Here is a 16,898-nt window from a genome sequence, read left to right as displayed (position 1 = left end):
AAACATAAATGTCAAATTTGACACTTTTTGGGGGGGAAGAAAAAGCAGATCCAAAAAAAGAGAAAAGAAAACTTAAGCCTCTTTATTTTTAGTCCACACAACCCATGCTTAAAGTCACTTACGTTCAAGAGCATACAAAGGTCTATGACAAGCTCACCAACGCAGCTCATCTGGTGTTTGCACATGGCCATTACTTAGACCTCATTTGGTCTTGTTTAAAATTCCTATGTCCACAGGTGTTTTTGGATCGAAATGTGATTATGGTTTGCTTTCAATTAATTGCAGAGACATTACAATGAACAAGACAGCTACTTTTAAAGGGGGGGTAATAGGAAACACAACCTAGCGTCAAAAAAAGGGAGGTGGGGGGGAATGAGCTGAAACAATCTCAGCAAATCCAGTGCAACCCAAGACACGTTCTGCTTTATACTAGCTGAAAACTAAAAACAAGGGCACATAAGAATTATATAATTTGTATCTCCTGATCATAATTCAAATTTGTCAATGTACATTTTCCCTGAACAATTGCTTTTGCACAGTACCTTAGAATTGTATAGATAAATTACAAAATGGAATATTCCCTTTCCACCAGACATGATTTGATTTACTTTGTAAAACCCCTGAATGACTAACAGGCAGAAAGCTCTTATGCATTTTACATTTTATATTGCTACATTTTCAATAAAAATTAACAAAAGGATTTTCAGTTTTGCATATTTTCTTAGGTTTGTGGTTCTGTGTGCATCTGCACCGACAAAGTCAAATTATCTCTGAAATAGCACCAAAAGACAAACACCTGACCATTTCAGAGGCCCCGGTGTTTGTTACAAGTATGTTTTAGAAATAGTACATAGCAAATGTGCAGTGCAGTCTAATTGTTAACCACAAAGTGATTAGATTTATAAAATGGCAAAGTAAACAACACTACCTGTATATTAACAGACACATAGCTGATCCTCAATTAACGTGGACACCGACTGTCTATCCCAGGGTCACTGTTGGGATTTTAGATTTTGCAATATTTAGAAGTAAACTCAGAGCTGTGACAGGTCTGGTTCAATTTAGAAGTTTTAAAAAGAAGACCATTTCCATAATGCGTATTCACAATTCAGTTTGCCTTCCTTTTAAAGAACAGGCTTTAGGTATCAGTTCACCTTAAGAAACAACTGAAGCTTAACGTTGAAGGTGTCTAAAAAGTTTATATAAAAAGGTGTACCCAAATTATAGCAATTCCTGTGAGGGAAATATGTAAATGTTTACATTTTTAAAAATACTTTTTTTTTTTTATAACCATAGTTACTCATGAAGTTATTTCAACATATAGCACCAGCATGTAAATCATGCCACGCCTTGGGTTTGGTCTAAAGAGCAAATCTGTGTCGCACTAAGAAAGTGCGACACAGAGAGAAGTGAGCCAAATTGACAAATCTTCAAAGAACTTAAAGTGCCACTCCAGTCCCACTCCAGCTTCCTAGACTTCAGCTATCTGAACCTAACCACAGTACACGTTTCCTATCTAAGACAACTGATGGGGAGCTTCAAGCATTTCCATGAGGAAAGTGTCAATAGGTGTGTCACCAATCAGCTTGAAGAAAAAGAGATGCTCCAAGCACTTCAAGCCAATGGATCTTAGAGCCGGCAGCCGAAGTAGGAGCTTGGCAAACCTACAGGAAGGAGACAGGATTTTTATTTAGTTTAACAGGGGAAATCAAAGACACGGGTGAAAACAAATGCAGTAGAATAGAAGACGACACGTACCTTCCCTGCTGCTCTGGGTATTTCTGTTTACAGTAGGCTTCCAATGATGCATAGACCTTTTCTCTCAGGAGCTCCACCTCACTGGTGTTGGAAAGCCCTTTAGCATCTGCAGGAAAACACAACATATTTCATACGTGGACTCAACACAAAAACGTTATTTCTCTTGCAAATATGAGCAGAATGGAGCACCTGGGTTGAAGAGGACAATGGCTCGGAGGCAGCCCAGCTCTGTTTTGTCCATTTGCATATCACGCATTTTATTGACAAGCTCAGTGAGAACCCTTAAAAAATGACAGACGATCCAGAGATTGTAAAGAATGTAAAATACAGAGCATTTATGGCGTAGAAGAGTGAGATGTGAAATCACCTGTCAAATATGGCGCCAACCTCTGCACTCTGCACATTCTCCCTGCATTAAAGAAAAGCAGCCATTGTGTAGATAACTAATCTCATAAAACGTAAAAAAGGCAAAACAAGCTGCAGTTTAGCATGAAGACATTTATTACATCTCCATCAGTCTACCTGTCAAAAATAGCTCCAACTCCTGCACTGTTACGCTGCAGCTCAGACGCCAAGAGAACTCCATCCTTCATAGCAATGGAGCGATGGGAGAAGGAGGCGATGAGGAGCTCATTCCATCCTGACACGAGAAATGCAATAAAACACTAATAAGATAATGTGAGGGCAGCAGAAACCATTTAAATCCACTTTACTCTTAGTTGTGTTTTAAGACATGGTCTTGGTCAAATCTGTCAAAAGCTGAGTCCCAATCCATGGACTGGATTGTTCGATGCAGAAGTGAAGCAGCCTATGAGACAAACATTCACACTCAACAAATGCACGCTCCAGAGGATCCGGCCCATGGATCGGTGCATAACGAGCATCAATTATAGCAATATCGCCCACCCCTGCTCTGCCATCTCTGGAGAGACAAGTAACTACATCTCAGGGTGAGCTGTCTCATAAATACCTGTGTACAAACACATAGCATTCAATCTGCGTTGTGTTTTCATCCGAGGGTGATAATGTAAAATAAAACGGAGCCGCACTCGATCCCAATGAAGTCGACAGACTTGTGTTTCTATCAAATAATCAAAAATTAAGCTGTTAATGATCGTAACATTATTAAATTTCACATAAAGAGTGGAAGGTCAGAGTGTTGATTTCATCTCTCTCTGACTGACTGACTGCTGCATGTCATTAATACACTACATACTCATACATACTCTAAATACACTAGCAGCTTCACCACATGCATTAACATGTGTCTCCAGTGTCCACATCAAGATGGGATTGCTTTTATATCACGGTCATCCCCCCCAACATCACCTCTCCTTCTGCAAAGATCTCCAGCAGCAGACATCCTGCACTGCACTGCCATATCAACAACAACGTTAGCTGAAAGTGAAGTTGACTCCTCTTTGCTTTTGGGAGCAGGAGAAGTTGTCATTTTCAACAAGTGGAAAACTGACTAAAGCAGAGATTGCACAGTTTTGTTGCCGCTGTCAGGCACTATCCAATTGCAATCCCATGACGGAAATGTTAATGCCAGGTGTAAACAGAGCCGAAGTGTCTTTGTAGGCATGATTGGCTCTGATGTAAAAGTTGCTTCACAAATTCTTGTGTTCTAGCTTCGAACTGTTGATTTTATACTTTATGGTGCAATTACAAAACTAAAACTGTTGCACACAGCAGTATCTCAGTATAAGACTTTTACACCGAAAATTTTAGAAATACACCTTTTCTTCGATGTTTTTGGTTGAATATTTTTTGGAATCTACCTCGTTTAACTGCAGCATGATCATTTTAAGACACAGTTTTGACTCGTACCTGCACGCAGGAGGATGACCTGATCATCAAGAGGCAGTTCAGAGAAATGAGGGATTCTCTTCGCCCACTCCACTAAAGCAAACAACTGTTTGTCAGCAGTCTGACAGATGTTGGTGACTGCGTCGTGTGGCTAAAACAATACAAATACAAGGTTTCTTAGTTACATATCCATACAAAATGCTTCCACTCACAACAAGGTGAAAGCAAATTTTAATTATCTTGAAATTTGAAAGACCATTAGAAGCAAATGACAGACAGTCACAAACTTGTGCCCCCACCCTCCACTCACAGAATTGCCTGCAGAGCCTCCATCAGAATGAAGCTCAGTCTTCTGCTCTACTGCAGTCTCTGCCTCCAAGATCTTCTCCACAGGCATCTCCTCATTCACGCCAACACTGACCTCCAACTCTCCTTCACGCTCACGGTTCCTCTGGCGCTCCTCCTGGACCGCTGCATCAGACCAAACATACAGAAACAGGAAGAGGAATGAGAGGATGGTTAACACTTTAAAATGACGAGCCTCTGCAGCAGAAGCTGTATTGTAATAATGGTAATAATGTCAGTGTTGTATTCATTTAAGAACTTAATGTTCCTTAAGAATCATTCAGCTTATTGTTTTTCAGACAACACATCGTTACATTTTGACTGCATTTACTGAAATGGCAACTATACTCCAGCATCATGCTGGCCTATCAAACACAAAGAACCGTGACGATAAATTAGAGAGCCAAGAAACTTAAAAATAAACAGTGGGGAAAGTGCTGAAAACTGATCTCAGCAATCAGAAATTAGGATCTCAGAATACTGACACTGTAACTACCGATCTCACTGGCAGTTCAAATACTGACAAGTATGTGATTTCGCTGGGAGGGTCCAATAAGTGCAACTCAATGGTCTCACTCGAATGCGAACAATTAATCTCTTTGCTGCTTCAACAGTGATCGACTACATCCAATTGTACATACAGACCAGTAACACAAAAGCAGAGACTACAGCTGGCTAACTGTAACTTAAGCAGGGCTGCAACGAACGATGATATTAATAGTCGAATAAATGAATAATCAGCAGATTTGTTTCCGTTTATTAGGAATAAACACTAGTAAATTTATTAATACAAATAAAAATAGGGAAAACAGCTACTACTGTAATTCACTGCACTTGACACGTTAGCAAGCATGACTTAAAACAGTACTTGTGGTCTATTATTTCTGTAAACAGACCATTGTAAGTGTAACGGAATGATGCTAATTGAGCCCTGTACGCATTAATGCACAGAACTCATTTTCAACAATGTGTAAATCTTCAGAGACATCTCACAACTAAATATTTTTCTAATATTAAATTGGAGAGAAAGAGTCATGTTTTAATTCTTATAGCTCAGAGACCAAATTCAAAGAACACAGAGGAGTCTTCTAAACCACTCCAGGGCGTGGTGGAAGTGGTGTAAAAACTTCCGTTATGTTAATCATTTTAACGATCAGTGTTATGTATTTTGCTGACTAATCGTTGCAGCCTGAAACTTAAGTCTATCACACACTCATTTCTGGGTAAATATTCACTCACAAAACACCCTAGTGAAGAATTAAAAACAATAAGCTAATTCTCCAAGTAAAATTAGTATACAGTAGCTTTATCAATATTTAGTGCCATACTCATCCATCCCTCATCTTTTCCATCTTCTTTATTCCATTTTACATGTTTGACCACTATTGAAAGATGGAGAAAGGGAAGAATAAGAGAATGAGTGGGAGAAAGGGAGAGGGGTTAGTTATGTAAAACCATCCCTAATTTACCCTAACCATCCCTGATATATCTTCCCTTGAGTTTATCTTTTTTTTCAATATCTATACAGAAAAAAACATAACCTTCTGTTGTACATTGGTCTGATATATGTCCACATCACAAAACATGAGCGCCAAAGCCTTCAATAGCCAAAAAAGCCTCTCCAATTCAACGGAAACCTCTGCTGCAACCCCCTTTCATGCGTACCTTCCCTCTTCATGCCCATAGCCAGGCACTTCTGGTAGCGGCAGTACTGGCAGCGGTTGCGCTGGCGTTTGTCAACCAGGCACTCTTTGTTATCCCTGCAGGTGTAGCTCAGGTCTTTACGCACAGTTCGTTTGAAGAAACCTTTACATCCCTCGCAGCTGTACACTCCATAGTGTTTGCCTTTAAAATGCAGAAATTTAAAAATTACAGTTAGAGACCAAAAGGAGAAACATAAACAACTGATTGAACACAATTAGGTCATTTACATTTTAAGCTGAAATTAGGAGGGTTTTTTTTAACTGTTGAGCAAAAACTTTAAGATATTACACAGTAAGGCGTCATCCACACTAGCTGGCCAAGGGATAAAACAGGCACCAGCTGAGGTTTCCTTTCTGCTAATTATGTTCTTGGACCCCTCACTCACCAGAGGAGCGGTCTCCACAGATGACACACAGACGCTTCTGAGACATCATTATTCCAGGGCTGTGTGGTGGCATAGGCCTCAAGCCAAAAGGAGGCTTGACATCCTCCGAACTGCTTATGGAGTGCATCCCTGATATGGATGCTGAGGAAGAGATCTGCATACATAGAGTAGAAAAAAAAATGTATGTAATGGTAGTTTTTTAGTTTAATAAGTAGAAGTGGTCACTTTTTTCCCAATTCAGATGAACAATTATAGGGTAGTGTCCAGTACACAAACAAAAGTTCCTATCAACCAAAAACATCCCGAGAGCTTTGTACATACACTGATTGATAGAGTATTGTCATACGACAACAGGAAAGGAATGAGAGATAAACACAAGATATACCAAATATGCTACATTATGACAGAGAGAATTCAAGGCCATTTGAGTTGCTTGCTTCTTTGATACATTTTTGGCAGACTACACTGTATTGCCATAGACTGTATATGGAGCTGAAACAATTACTCGATTACTCAATTATTAATCGATAACTAAATTAATAGTCAACTATTTCGATAGATTAATCGGTTTGAAGCTTTTTTTTATTATTAAAACAAGATTTCTGTTGTTTCAGCTTCTTCAATGTGAAAATGTTCTGGTTTATTTGCTCCACAAAGAAACAATTAAAACTGAATCATCTTGGTATAAGGACAAAAACAAGACATTTGAGAACATCATCATTTCCAGGTTTGACAAACACTTAGGGACATTTTTCAACATTTTCTGACATATTATGGACCAAACAATTACTCGTTTAACCGAGAAAATAATAGACAGATTAACCGATTATGAAAATAATTGTAGCTCTAACTGTACATTGTTCTGGTTGCAAAACAAACTCCTGTGTTGAAGCCTTTAGATTTACAATTTGACTGGCACCACGACTGCTTTTACAAATGGAAATTCAGAGACGTCATGTTCAACCTACCACCAACTGGACCGTGTGTCAATTACACACGGTGTCCACTCATGAGTGCTGTGCTTTATTGTCCATTTTTCTCTAAAGGGAACATAATTGACAAAACTGACATCATGTGGTTTTGAAGCGGACCTGAAACTAGCAACTGAGACCATTAACTCCTCAGCAAACGTAAGACTCCGCCCATTGTGGCTGACTGCAACTTCCCCCCAACTTCCTGGCTACACAAAAAAAATGTATCTATGCATCTTGTGCTGGCATTATGTCACACAACTGGCATAGCTGACATTGCCATCCTTCTTTCATGCCCCACACTGGAAACATAAACCAGATTAAGGTTCACTACACACACAGTACTAGTACTATTATATGGAAACCTAGCAGTGGAGTACCATCGAAAAAAATAAAATAAATCTACACCCAACAGCAATAAGGCTGGCTAAAAAACAATAAAAAAAAATGTGCTTGAAAATCCACTATCAAACAGAGGGGTGGGGGTATCTATGTATATACTTGTAGGTCAGTGCTTCAAAATAAATTAATTCATTACATATCTATTTATTTGAACATCATTGAACAATTCTGGACAGAATAAATGAACAGATAGCTCATCTTTTTTACTAAAACTCATTACTATTAACTCATGTTTGTATAATTTAACTAACTCATTGTGGGTTATTTTTGTCCTGTTAGCATAAAAAACCTGAGGTGAAGGGGGACAATGAGAGACGTGCTATGAGCTGCACTTTGGCTAAATGTTTGATAAGATCGTTATATTATCACCTTTACACGTGTTCTCTGTGTCTCCTGCTGTGACACGGACCATACCACTCTTATTGATTCAGTATTTCAAAATGTAGCCCCGGAGTCGGTTTAGAACCGAGTTTTGGTCGTGACCCCATAGTGTAAAGTTGCAATGAATAGCATCCAACACTAAATCGGTATTTTGTTAAGGGTGCACAAGAACATCAAAATGTCTGTTGATGATTGTAGGATAGATACTACTATACTGTACTGGACATATTAAGTGCATTAATGCAATTTTTAATGTAAACGTTTATATTTTATTTATATTAGTGCACCAGGTTAGAGATACAAAAATTATTAGTTCTGTGAAAATCAATGTCATCTCTTAGTATGGAAAAGGAAATATGCCTACATTTATTATTATTGAAAATTAGCAGCTGCTACTACTACTCAGCAATACGTAACATACATGAACAATGGCATCATTTCACAGACTCTTGTGGCTTTCAATACCTGACTGTTGCTGATGGGTCCAAATCCCAGAGAGGGTGAGACCACTGGAGAGTTAAGTGAGGGGCTAATCACTGAGAACGGAGAACCCAAGATGTTGGTGGGGCTGTTGGAGGCTGAACTGTTGGGCTGCTGTGAGGACATGACTTATATGCAACCCAGTGGAGAGGATGATGTCCTGTCTGAAGGATATCAATCTGAGGGAAATAACAATAATAACAACAGCAATAGTAATGTTAATAAAACCTCAATATCATTCGTTAGTTTCTTGCATATATTTTTGTTTTCTGACACTTGATAAACAATTCCATCATACAAGACAGTGATAATTAGTTACAGACGTTGTTGCACAATATAGTGTCAACGACAATCACATTTTAGCAACAGTTAGCCCAGCGACCGATACATTAAACGCACAAACATACCGTACACATTCAAACAATCACACACACGATCATTTGACGAACTAATAGGAGTCAACCACCGCATTTTTACGCGAAATGGAATCCCAAACTCCACATGGTTATAGAATAAAACCCTGATAACGTTAATCAAAAATACACTGAGCTGATGATGTGTTGTGTGAAAACCTTTGTTCAAACTAAAGCTACACTCAAATGCATTTACACAGTACATTTGCTAATATTTTTGTCTTCTTTGCTAACTTTAGCTGGCTCCCGATAGCATCGCAAAATATTACACGTTTGCTAAACTGGGTTAGCAATGCGCAGTTACCTCCACATTAACGCTACTCTGTGAAGAACGGCATTAAATTGATTCTAACCATAAAATTGGACGACAATATTAACGAGCATTTCCATGAGTCTTTAACTGTACAGTACATAACTAGCCATATAGCATGAATACTCCCCCGTCTTTTCTTTGGCTGTTAACCCGTTAGCTAACTTCAAGTCGGTAAATGTTCGGAGGACCGTCGGTAGGTTAGCTATTAGTTGCTATGCGTCTACCGTTACAACCTTTAAAGTTATTTTCTAAATATCATTGTATGTACATACCCCGTTATTCATCGAAAACGTGGAGCTTGATGACTCGACGGTGGTCGAGCCACTCCAATAAATCCGCACAACTGGTGCTAGGCAGCTAGGATTAGCTCGCTAGCTGCAACTACGGCTATCCCAAAGCTAACACAGCTAACATTAGCCTAGTGCGAGGCTCAAGGTGATAGTCTGGAGAAGCAGTAGACAAAACAAGGGATGGTGTCGTGTTTGACGGTTGAAATTACTTACCAGACACACCTCGGACACATTGTTGAAAACCACTTCCCCGTGGTCGCCGGAGTTAAGTAAAGGGAAACAGCCAGACAACAGGCCGACGCTCAGATCCAGTTTACTTCAACCTGACGCCACTGCCTCCGCTGTTGTTGTTTACAGGCCATGCTGGCTCAGTGCCAGAAGCATCCCTAGAGTCAAAACGTCTCATGAGACCACCCATGCAAGCAGCAGCAGTCATATGACAGCACATGTGCAGCTGCATGCATTATTTAATCACATTTAGGTATTTGCCCACATATATTTGTTAACATTATTCATATGTAAATACTGTTGGCTGTTTGTCACAAATAAATCATCATACTGTACTTTGCTCTGAAGAAAATCCCACACCTTTTACAATGTACAAGGCTGCACAATATTAGGAAGACATGCAATGTCATTGTTAAATATTGCACTGACAATTTGACTGGATTTGGATTAATGTTCTGCTTCTGCAAACAAAAACATGAATTTCCTGGAATGATGACAAAATCTGACAAGTTAAAAATTAGATAAACTCACTGTGTGTGTGCGCCTCTAGGTTTTGTTACCCCTTGTCAACACCAGTAGTCCTAATAAGGAATAATGAAACAGAACCTAACTTTTGAGGCTGGTTAAAGTGTAACTATACCTCTGTGTGCAAATGGTAATGCACACTATCTACCATCTACTATCTAAGTGGTAAGATACTTTTACTTTTACTCAAGTATCCCTTTAAGTTACACTAGACACTTTATACTAGACTGCATACATGTTAACTCTTACTCAAATTTTGCCATTGGCTTCCTTGGTCACCTTCTTTTGTCATCAGCATGAGGCTCATTGTACCAGACTCCTCTCTTCTTTTATAAACCTCAGAGGTGTTGCTTTGTTACCTTTCTCTCATCATCATTTGGGCGAGGTGTGAGCGATTGAGAAGCATCATCTGAACAAGCACCTGCAGTGGGGGTCTTTCATTCACTACCAGACCCCACCTCTACACTGCTCCCCACTCTCCCTCCCTCACATAGGCCTTATCCACACAGAATCAGACCCTTCCCAATCCCTACACAATCTTTTTCTTTTCCTTCTTAAAAAAGTTTCCCGTAAACACAGCATTGTTTAAAGAAATGTCTTTATACACATGGCACCCCCCAAAACGACTCTAAATGCTGTGGTATTTGAATTAGAGACAGAATGAAGAAAACCGGTAGAACTAAGGAAAGGAACTACGACAAGGAAGATAATAACACAAAAACACATGGGTAGCGTTTAGAGATTTTCCTACTGTGGGGCCCGTTTGATATAAATAGCATTTTAGTTCTCCTTATTCCTTATAACTTTTTCAGATTCTTCTGATTAATTCAGTTAATATGTTTGGTGGCAAGTAACTTTTACATGATATTCCAGCAGTAAAGTTTGCATAAGTGTAAATTGTTAAGAGGAGTTTTTAAGTTAATCTTATGAGTTCACTTTTACAGTGGGTCAAATTTAGAGATAAGATTTGAATTGTGGTTATGTGTTTATACAAGCATCCATCCACCCATCTTCTACCGCTTTATCCTCCTCATGAGGGTCACAGGGGCCCAATCCCAGCTGACATACGGCGATAGGCGGGGTACACCCTGGACAGGTCGTCAGTCCACCACAGGGCCAATATAGAAACAAACAACCATCCACTCACACTCACACTTATGGGCAATTTACCTAATCCATAAATCTGTTTTTGGACTGCAGGAGGAAACGCACACAGGGAGAACATGCAAACTCCATGAAGGAACCCCATTCTTCTTGCTGCTAAGGCTAGAAGTGTGAATAATTATTATGAGAATATGTGAATAAGGCCACAGGGTGGGTGTAGTGGTTAGCACTCTTGCCATTGCAGCAAGAAAACCTGGGTTCAAGCCCTGGATGGAACAAGGGCCTTTCTGCATGGAGTTATCATGTCCTCCCCGTGTCTGTGTGGGCTTTTTCCAGGGTTCTCTGGCTCCTGCAGTCTAAAAACATGCAACATGGGAATTAGGTAAATTGGACACTCTACATTGACCATAGGTGTGAGAGTGATATATGTGACTGGCAAACTGTCCAGGTTGCCCCCCCCTCCCCCTGTCTATCACCTTATGTCAGCTGAGATTGGCACAGCACCACCTGTGAATAATAATTGAATATTGATATAATTTAGATTTTTTAAAAATTATTATTATTTATTTATTTATTAGCCACACAAAACATCACAATACTATTTTGTATTATTTGGTTCTTTATCCAGTATTACAACTGGGTGAATAATCAAATAAATTAATAACTTATTGATTTTTTTGATACACACAATCAGGTCAGTGCATGCTCTGTCATTAGTCTAAGCACTTAATTACATGTCACTTAATGACAGCAAAGATATGTTAATAATTGTTGGGTGTTTTCCCTCCAATGCACTGTCCTTTAATTTAGGACAGGTGTCACCGTTTAAAAGAAAGACACTTTTCCTCATTCTTGACAAACCTTGTCACCGATGGACAAAATGGCAAAGACTCCTTTTCATTCATTAAAAATTCCGATACATTTGTTTCCAAACTAAATGGGTTGTCTACTTGCAATCCTTGCATTTCATAGCAGGCGTGGCTCTTTTCAGGTATCCTATCATTTTTATTTAATCTCCACACAACACAAAACCCTGTAGTGTGCACACAGTACGAGACAGAGGAAAAAAAACTTGTCAAACCGCTTTGTAATTGCAGCTGCTCTGCAAGACATGTCTCTTAACAAGCCGAGTGGCATTCTTGCTGCGTGCACCTTACGCCAGGAACGGCATGCACTCATAACAGAACAGCACATTATTAACAGCACAGTTCTTGGTTCACTGTGATCACGACTAAAAACAGTCTCATCATGACGAAAAGGAGTCCAGTTCTGTGTCTGTTTGTCATCTCAGGTTTGTACATTACATGACCTTTCATACTGTTAATGTTTTCTTGTGTGTTTCACATTTGTAAATGTGTAATGTCAATTCCTAAATGTAGTTAAAAAAGTGAAGGAATGTTACTTTTATAAAAAAAAAAAGTATTTGCATAAGGTTTTTTTTGCTGTTCTTTTTTACATTTGTGACAATACTGATTCCTTGTAATCCCACAGGTTTTTGCTTCTTCACGGGGGTATCCTCACTCTTTCACATTATTGAGCTTTTAAAGAATTATGAGGACGCGAAGAGTTATTGCAGAGAAATGTACACTGATTTAGCAACAGTTCGCAATATAGCCGATATGAACGATTTGGTCACGGCGGCGGCTTCAGCTTCAGCCACCATTGTTAGAGCCTGGATAGGACTGGAGACTGGAGCTGTGTGGAAGTGGCACTGGACTTTGCCTGAACATCAACTAGTGTATTCGAACTGGAGAGAAGGAGAGCCACAAATAAAGAATCAGGATGCTTGTGCAGCAATGGATCAACATGGCAAGTGGTTTGAAAGTGACTGCGAAGATAAAAGAGGTTTTGTTTGTCACGGTGAGCAAAAACATTCACGTAAATTTTATTCCACATGGGAAATATCATCACAATATACAAATGCAGAATCTTACTATATTTAATGTGATATCACACCTTGCAGGCAATGGTGGATCTATTGGTCACTTTTTTGTTGCCAACTTGACATCGTGGAGGGCTGCTCAGAATCACTGCAGGGGCTTATCATCTGATCTGGTCAGCATATCCTCAGCAGAAGTGAATGAGGCGGTACTTCGTGTATCTCTGTCACAAAAGGTTTGGATCGGCCTCTTCAAAGATCCCTGGATGTGGTCAGATGGCAGCAGCTCATCATTCCGTGACTGGAAACCCGGTCAGCCTAATTACCGTAAAGATCAGAACTGTGTTGCTGCAGTATTCAAAGATGGAGGGAAGTGGAATGATCTCAAATGCCAAGGCGCACGCAAGTTTGTTTGTCAAGGGGGTAAGTTAGTGTTTTTTGTGGAATCACCCTCAATATGATGAGAAAGGTGAATATATTTTAGTTACATTTAAATGATTTATAGCGTGACACATTACAGAACAAAACTACCCCTGTCCTCACGCTGTTTACTTTGATCACTGCTTTTTACAGTCAGTCCACTAACTTCAACAACCACCCAGACAACGACAGAGACGACGACAACAACCCAACTGTCAACAACTACGACAACTGAAGTAACTTCAACAACCACCCAGACAACTACACAGAAGACCACAACAGTCCAAATGTCAACATCTACGACCACTATAGAAACAACTCCCACCACACAGCCAAACACTACAACTCTTACCACCGAACTGATAACACCAAATACCACATATACAGCGTACAGTACCTTAAGCACGACACTCAGCAATGTAACTACAGATACTATTTCTGCATCAACAACACCCATGGGGACATCAGCCCAAAACACAACACAGCTTTCATATCCAACGTCCACTGAAACCAGTCCAAGTTCGCCTGCAGGTACAGTATGTTAACCTTTGGGCCTACACTTCATTTTGCACGAGTTTACATCATACATTACAGAACTAAGCACTGTTTCTCTTTGTGTTGTCCACCTAAAGGGAATCTGATATTAATCCAGCAAAGCATGACATGGATTGAAGCTATGGGTTACTGTAGAGAGCACCATAATGACCTTGTCCATATAACCACCAAAGACATTCAAGAGAAGGTGGCAGAAAAAGCGAAGAACGCCACTTCACCCTACGTTTGGCTTGGCATACGTTACACCTGTAACTTTGACTTCTGGTTCTGGACGAAGTCGACGTCAGGCTGTTACCAGAACTGGGCTCCTGGAGAAGGAACCGATGGGACATATGACTGTGGTGTTACAGGTGCCATTCAGGCCACTGGAGGGCAGCAGTGGGTAGGCTTACCTGAGACAGAAAAACTGAATTTCATCTGCTCTACTTGTCCTGACTGAGTGTAGATAACCACTGCTACTTTAGAGGGCAATGACACTGCAGTTGTAATGATTCTGAATGAAGAAATAACACCTTTGTGTTGGTTATATCTGCATGATTTATTGAGAACCATGTTTTCGACAACTGTATCAAGTCCAGTGGATTTGATGGACCTCAGCAGAGATCTTCACGTATGACGTCAGCTGCCTTCTCTATTGTTGAGACTGAATTTCATTAAATATGGAAAACACATGTGGTGTGTAGGAGTGCACATTCACAGTCATGGGCAGCAAAAGAAATGTGAGAACATTGATCTGCTCTATGCCTCTCACTGTGGGGTTACCATTTGCATGTTGACCCTTTAGGCTGGGCCTCAATATTGTCTTTTTGAGACCACCAGAGTATGGCCTTGCTGCCCTCACTGACCTGACCTTCACTAGCAGCCACATGGAGGACAAGAGCTCACAGACTCCCACCTTTCTTTCTGCACACTTGAGGGACATGGGATCATTTGTAAAACCCAATAAACATTAGGGTTTTTCTCGATTTTTAGTTGATTAGACACTGTAAAACAACAGTCAATACTGGTTTCACCCTTATCACACATGCCTAAAATATCACATGCTAAACAGTTTAACTTATGCCTGCTGTTAATTTACATACATCCTTTCCAAAGTCCGATTCAAGGACTTTTAAAGCACTGTTAAACATCCACTGTCATACTTTCAAAAATGTAAATGTACATGAATACATACACACTGAAATGGATTGTTCTGGTCTTTTTTATCATAATAAAACAGATGGTATCAAGCTATAAACAACCAATATTGTCTTTCTTACCAATCATGGTCACACACACATAAGCATGGGTCCAGGCAGAGGGGATTGCTTTCAGACTTTCAAACTTTCTTTTATTCCTTTCTCTAGTCAGTCTACTAATACAGTCAATTTTTTAAGCATTTTCCTAATCCTAAAAAATAAATTCCTACCTAAAAAACCTAAAACAATTCTAAGGGTGAATAATAAATAATGATTTTCTTATACTGATATGAGTCGTTAAAACATGAAATTGATAATGAGATGATATTCATACGTATCCCAATTTATATTGCTGTTTTGAGAGAAGTGACACTTTACAGCACTTTTGATATTATCCAAGTGCAAGAATACTTCTTCCGACAGCTTTATATGACTATGTTTGCATCATGGAGTTCAACAATCTCATATAACCACTGACCACCGGTATGTATATCTTGTAATCCGCTGCTGCATTCACATTGAGGGCCCTGTCACTTCTCAATTATCACAGACCATTACACACGAGTGTGTCACAGCTCAGTTTCTCTTTGAATGGGCATTGGTCAGTCAGCCTCCCATCAGTTCAATGTTAATGTCCCATTGGGTCCAGTCAGCCAGTCGCATCGACAAACCCCTCAGCAGCTTTTCTCACCCTCATCTCCTCTTGTGTGCTGTCCAGCTGGCTCTGACCTCTGACCCCTTCACCCTCACTCCTGACCCCCGAGGACATTCCCACGCCACACCCTTTTGTGTACATCTCTCCATGGTAACCCAGTGGTCACTCTGTGTGCATTTGCACAGATTATGGTCATAAAAATAGTTCACTTTCACATAGATTGACGTAACACAGCCTTGTTAGGCCCAATATAAACTTAAGTAAGAGGTGCTATAAAAATAAAATGTGTATAATAATTGAAGCTGTCTGAACACTTGTCAGAATAAGAATTAAATGATTAAAAACCTTAAATGCTGAAACTAAATTGACTACAATTTGTCCAAAGTGTACTCAACTAACAAAAGAAATGGAGAAAAATACAGATTTGGAGTATTAATTATGTTCAGTTTGATTCAAGACAAATCTTTATAATCAAGCACAATTATATTTTTAACTATACCTACCATGCACACTTCTCTCTCTCTCTCCTCTCTTACTCTCTTGTCTCTTTGGGTTTTCACCCCTCCGCAGTTCCCTCCCTTCTTTTCCTTCTGTCACTTTCACAGTTAATTGTAGAAAAAGAGATTTTCTCCATTGAGGCCGAGTCTCTTAGGTAACCCCACTCCTGCATGAAATGAGACAGATAGAGGGCAAGGGACAGAGAGGGGGATATGGACAGACAAACTGAACAAGCAGCGGTTGAGGACGGATGCTGAGCAGAGTCGGCGTTTCAACATTTACAAAATCATTAATGAAAGAATAGAGTTTAATATTTCGTATGCGCGAGGAAACATGATTAATAACTGCTTTTCTGGGACTACTTTCATGACACATTATGTAAGTATTGAAATTGTTTACTTTTTACATTTTTGTGCAAGCTAATATCCAAATACGCCACTTAGTGGCTCTTGATATCAATTGGTTGATATCATGGTATTTGATGAGAAATATACATTTATCTATTTATTTACATTTAATTACTGAAACATTTACATTTTGACCGTTTGTAGATGATTGATATTATGGTGGATATTTTTTTTTAACATTTGTTTAAATTCAGCAAA

General features: G+C 39.5%; 2 protein-coding genes across 4 annotated transcripts; one reads left to right on the top strand and one right to left on the bottom strand.

Annotated features, from left to right (window-relative positions):
* Positions 1-67: 67 nt before the first annotated feature.
* Positions 68-9,624, bottom strand: LOC122775057 (retinoic acid receptor RXR-beta-A-like). Of its 3 annotated transcripts, none has more exons than XM_044034749.1 (12): positions 9,465-9,624; positions 8,221-8,414; positions 6,002-6,155; positions 5,578-5,757; positions 5,241-5,294; positions 3,878-4,038; positions 3,589-3,718; positions 2,281-2,398; positions 2,126-2,167; positions 1,948-2,039; positions 1,759-1,864; positions 68-1,664 (listed from the first exon to the last, which is right to left on the bottom strand). In XM_044034749.1, the coding sequence occupies exons 2-12, from the start codon at positions 8,359-8,361 to the stop codon at positions 1,517-1,519; spliced, it is 1,326 nt and encodes a 441-aa protein (XP_043890684.1). In that variant the 5' UTR covers positions 8,362-8,414; positions 9,465-9,624; the 3' UTR covers positions 68-1,516. The 3 variants fall into 3 exon arrangements, with proteins under 3 accessions (XP_043890684.1, XP_043890685.1, XP_043890687.1); XM_044034750.1 differs by lacking the exon at positions 9,465-9,624 and adding an exon at positions 9,234-9,363; XM_044034752.1 differs by lacking the exon at positions 5,241-5,294.
* Positions 9,625-12,266: 2,642 nt separating this feature from the next.
* Positions 12,267-15,196, top strand: LOC122775056 (macrophage mannose receptor 1-like). The gene is made up of 5 exons (XM_044034748.1): positions 12,267-12,399; positions 12,600-12,968; positions 13,072-13,410; positions 13,561-13,938; positions 14,040-15,196. Exons 1-5 carry the CDS (start codon positions 12,357-12,359, stop codon positions 14,399-14,401), a joined length of 1,491 nt encoding a protein of 496 aa, XP_043890683.1. The 5' UTR covers positions 12,267-12,356; the 3' UTR covers positions 14,402-15,196.
* The last annotated feature ends 1,702 nt before the right edge of the window (positions 15,197-16,898 follow it).

This window comes from Solea senegalensis, linkage group LG9, assembly GCF_019176455.1.
Source record: "Solea senegalensis isolate Sse05_10M linkage group LG9, IFAPA_SoseM_1, whole genome shotgun sequence".
NCBI lineage: Eukaryota > Metazoa > Chordata > Actinopteri > Pleuronectiformes > Soleidae > Solea > Solea senegalensis.
This window is presented reverse-complemented; position numbering and strand designations above follow the sequence as displayed.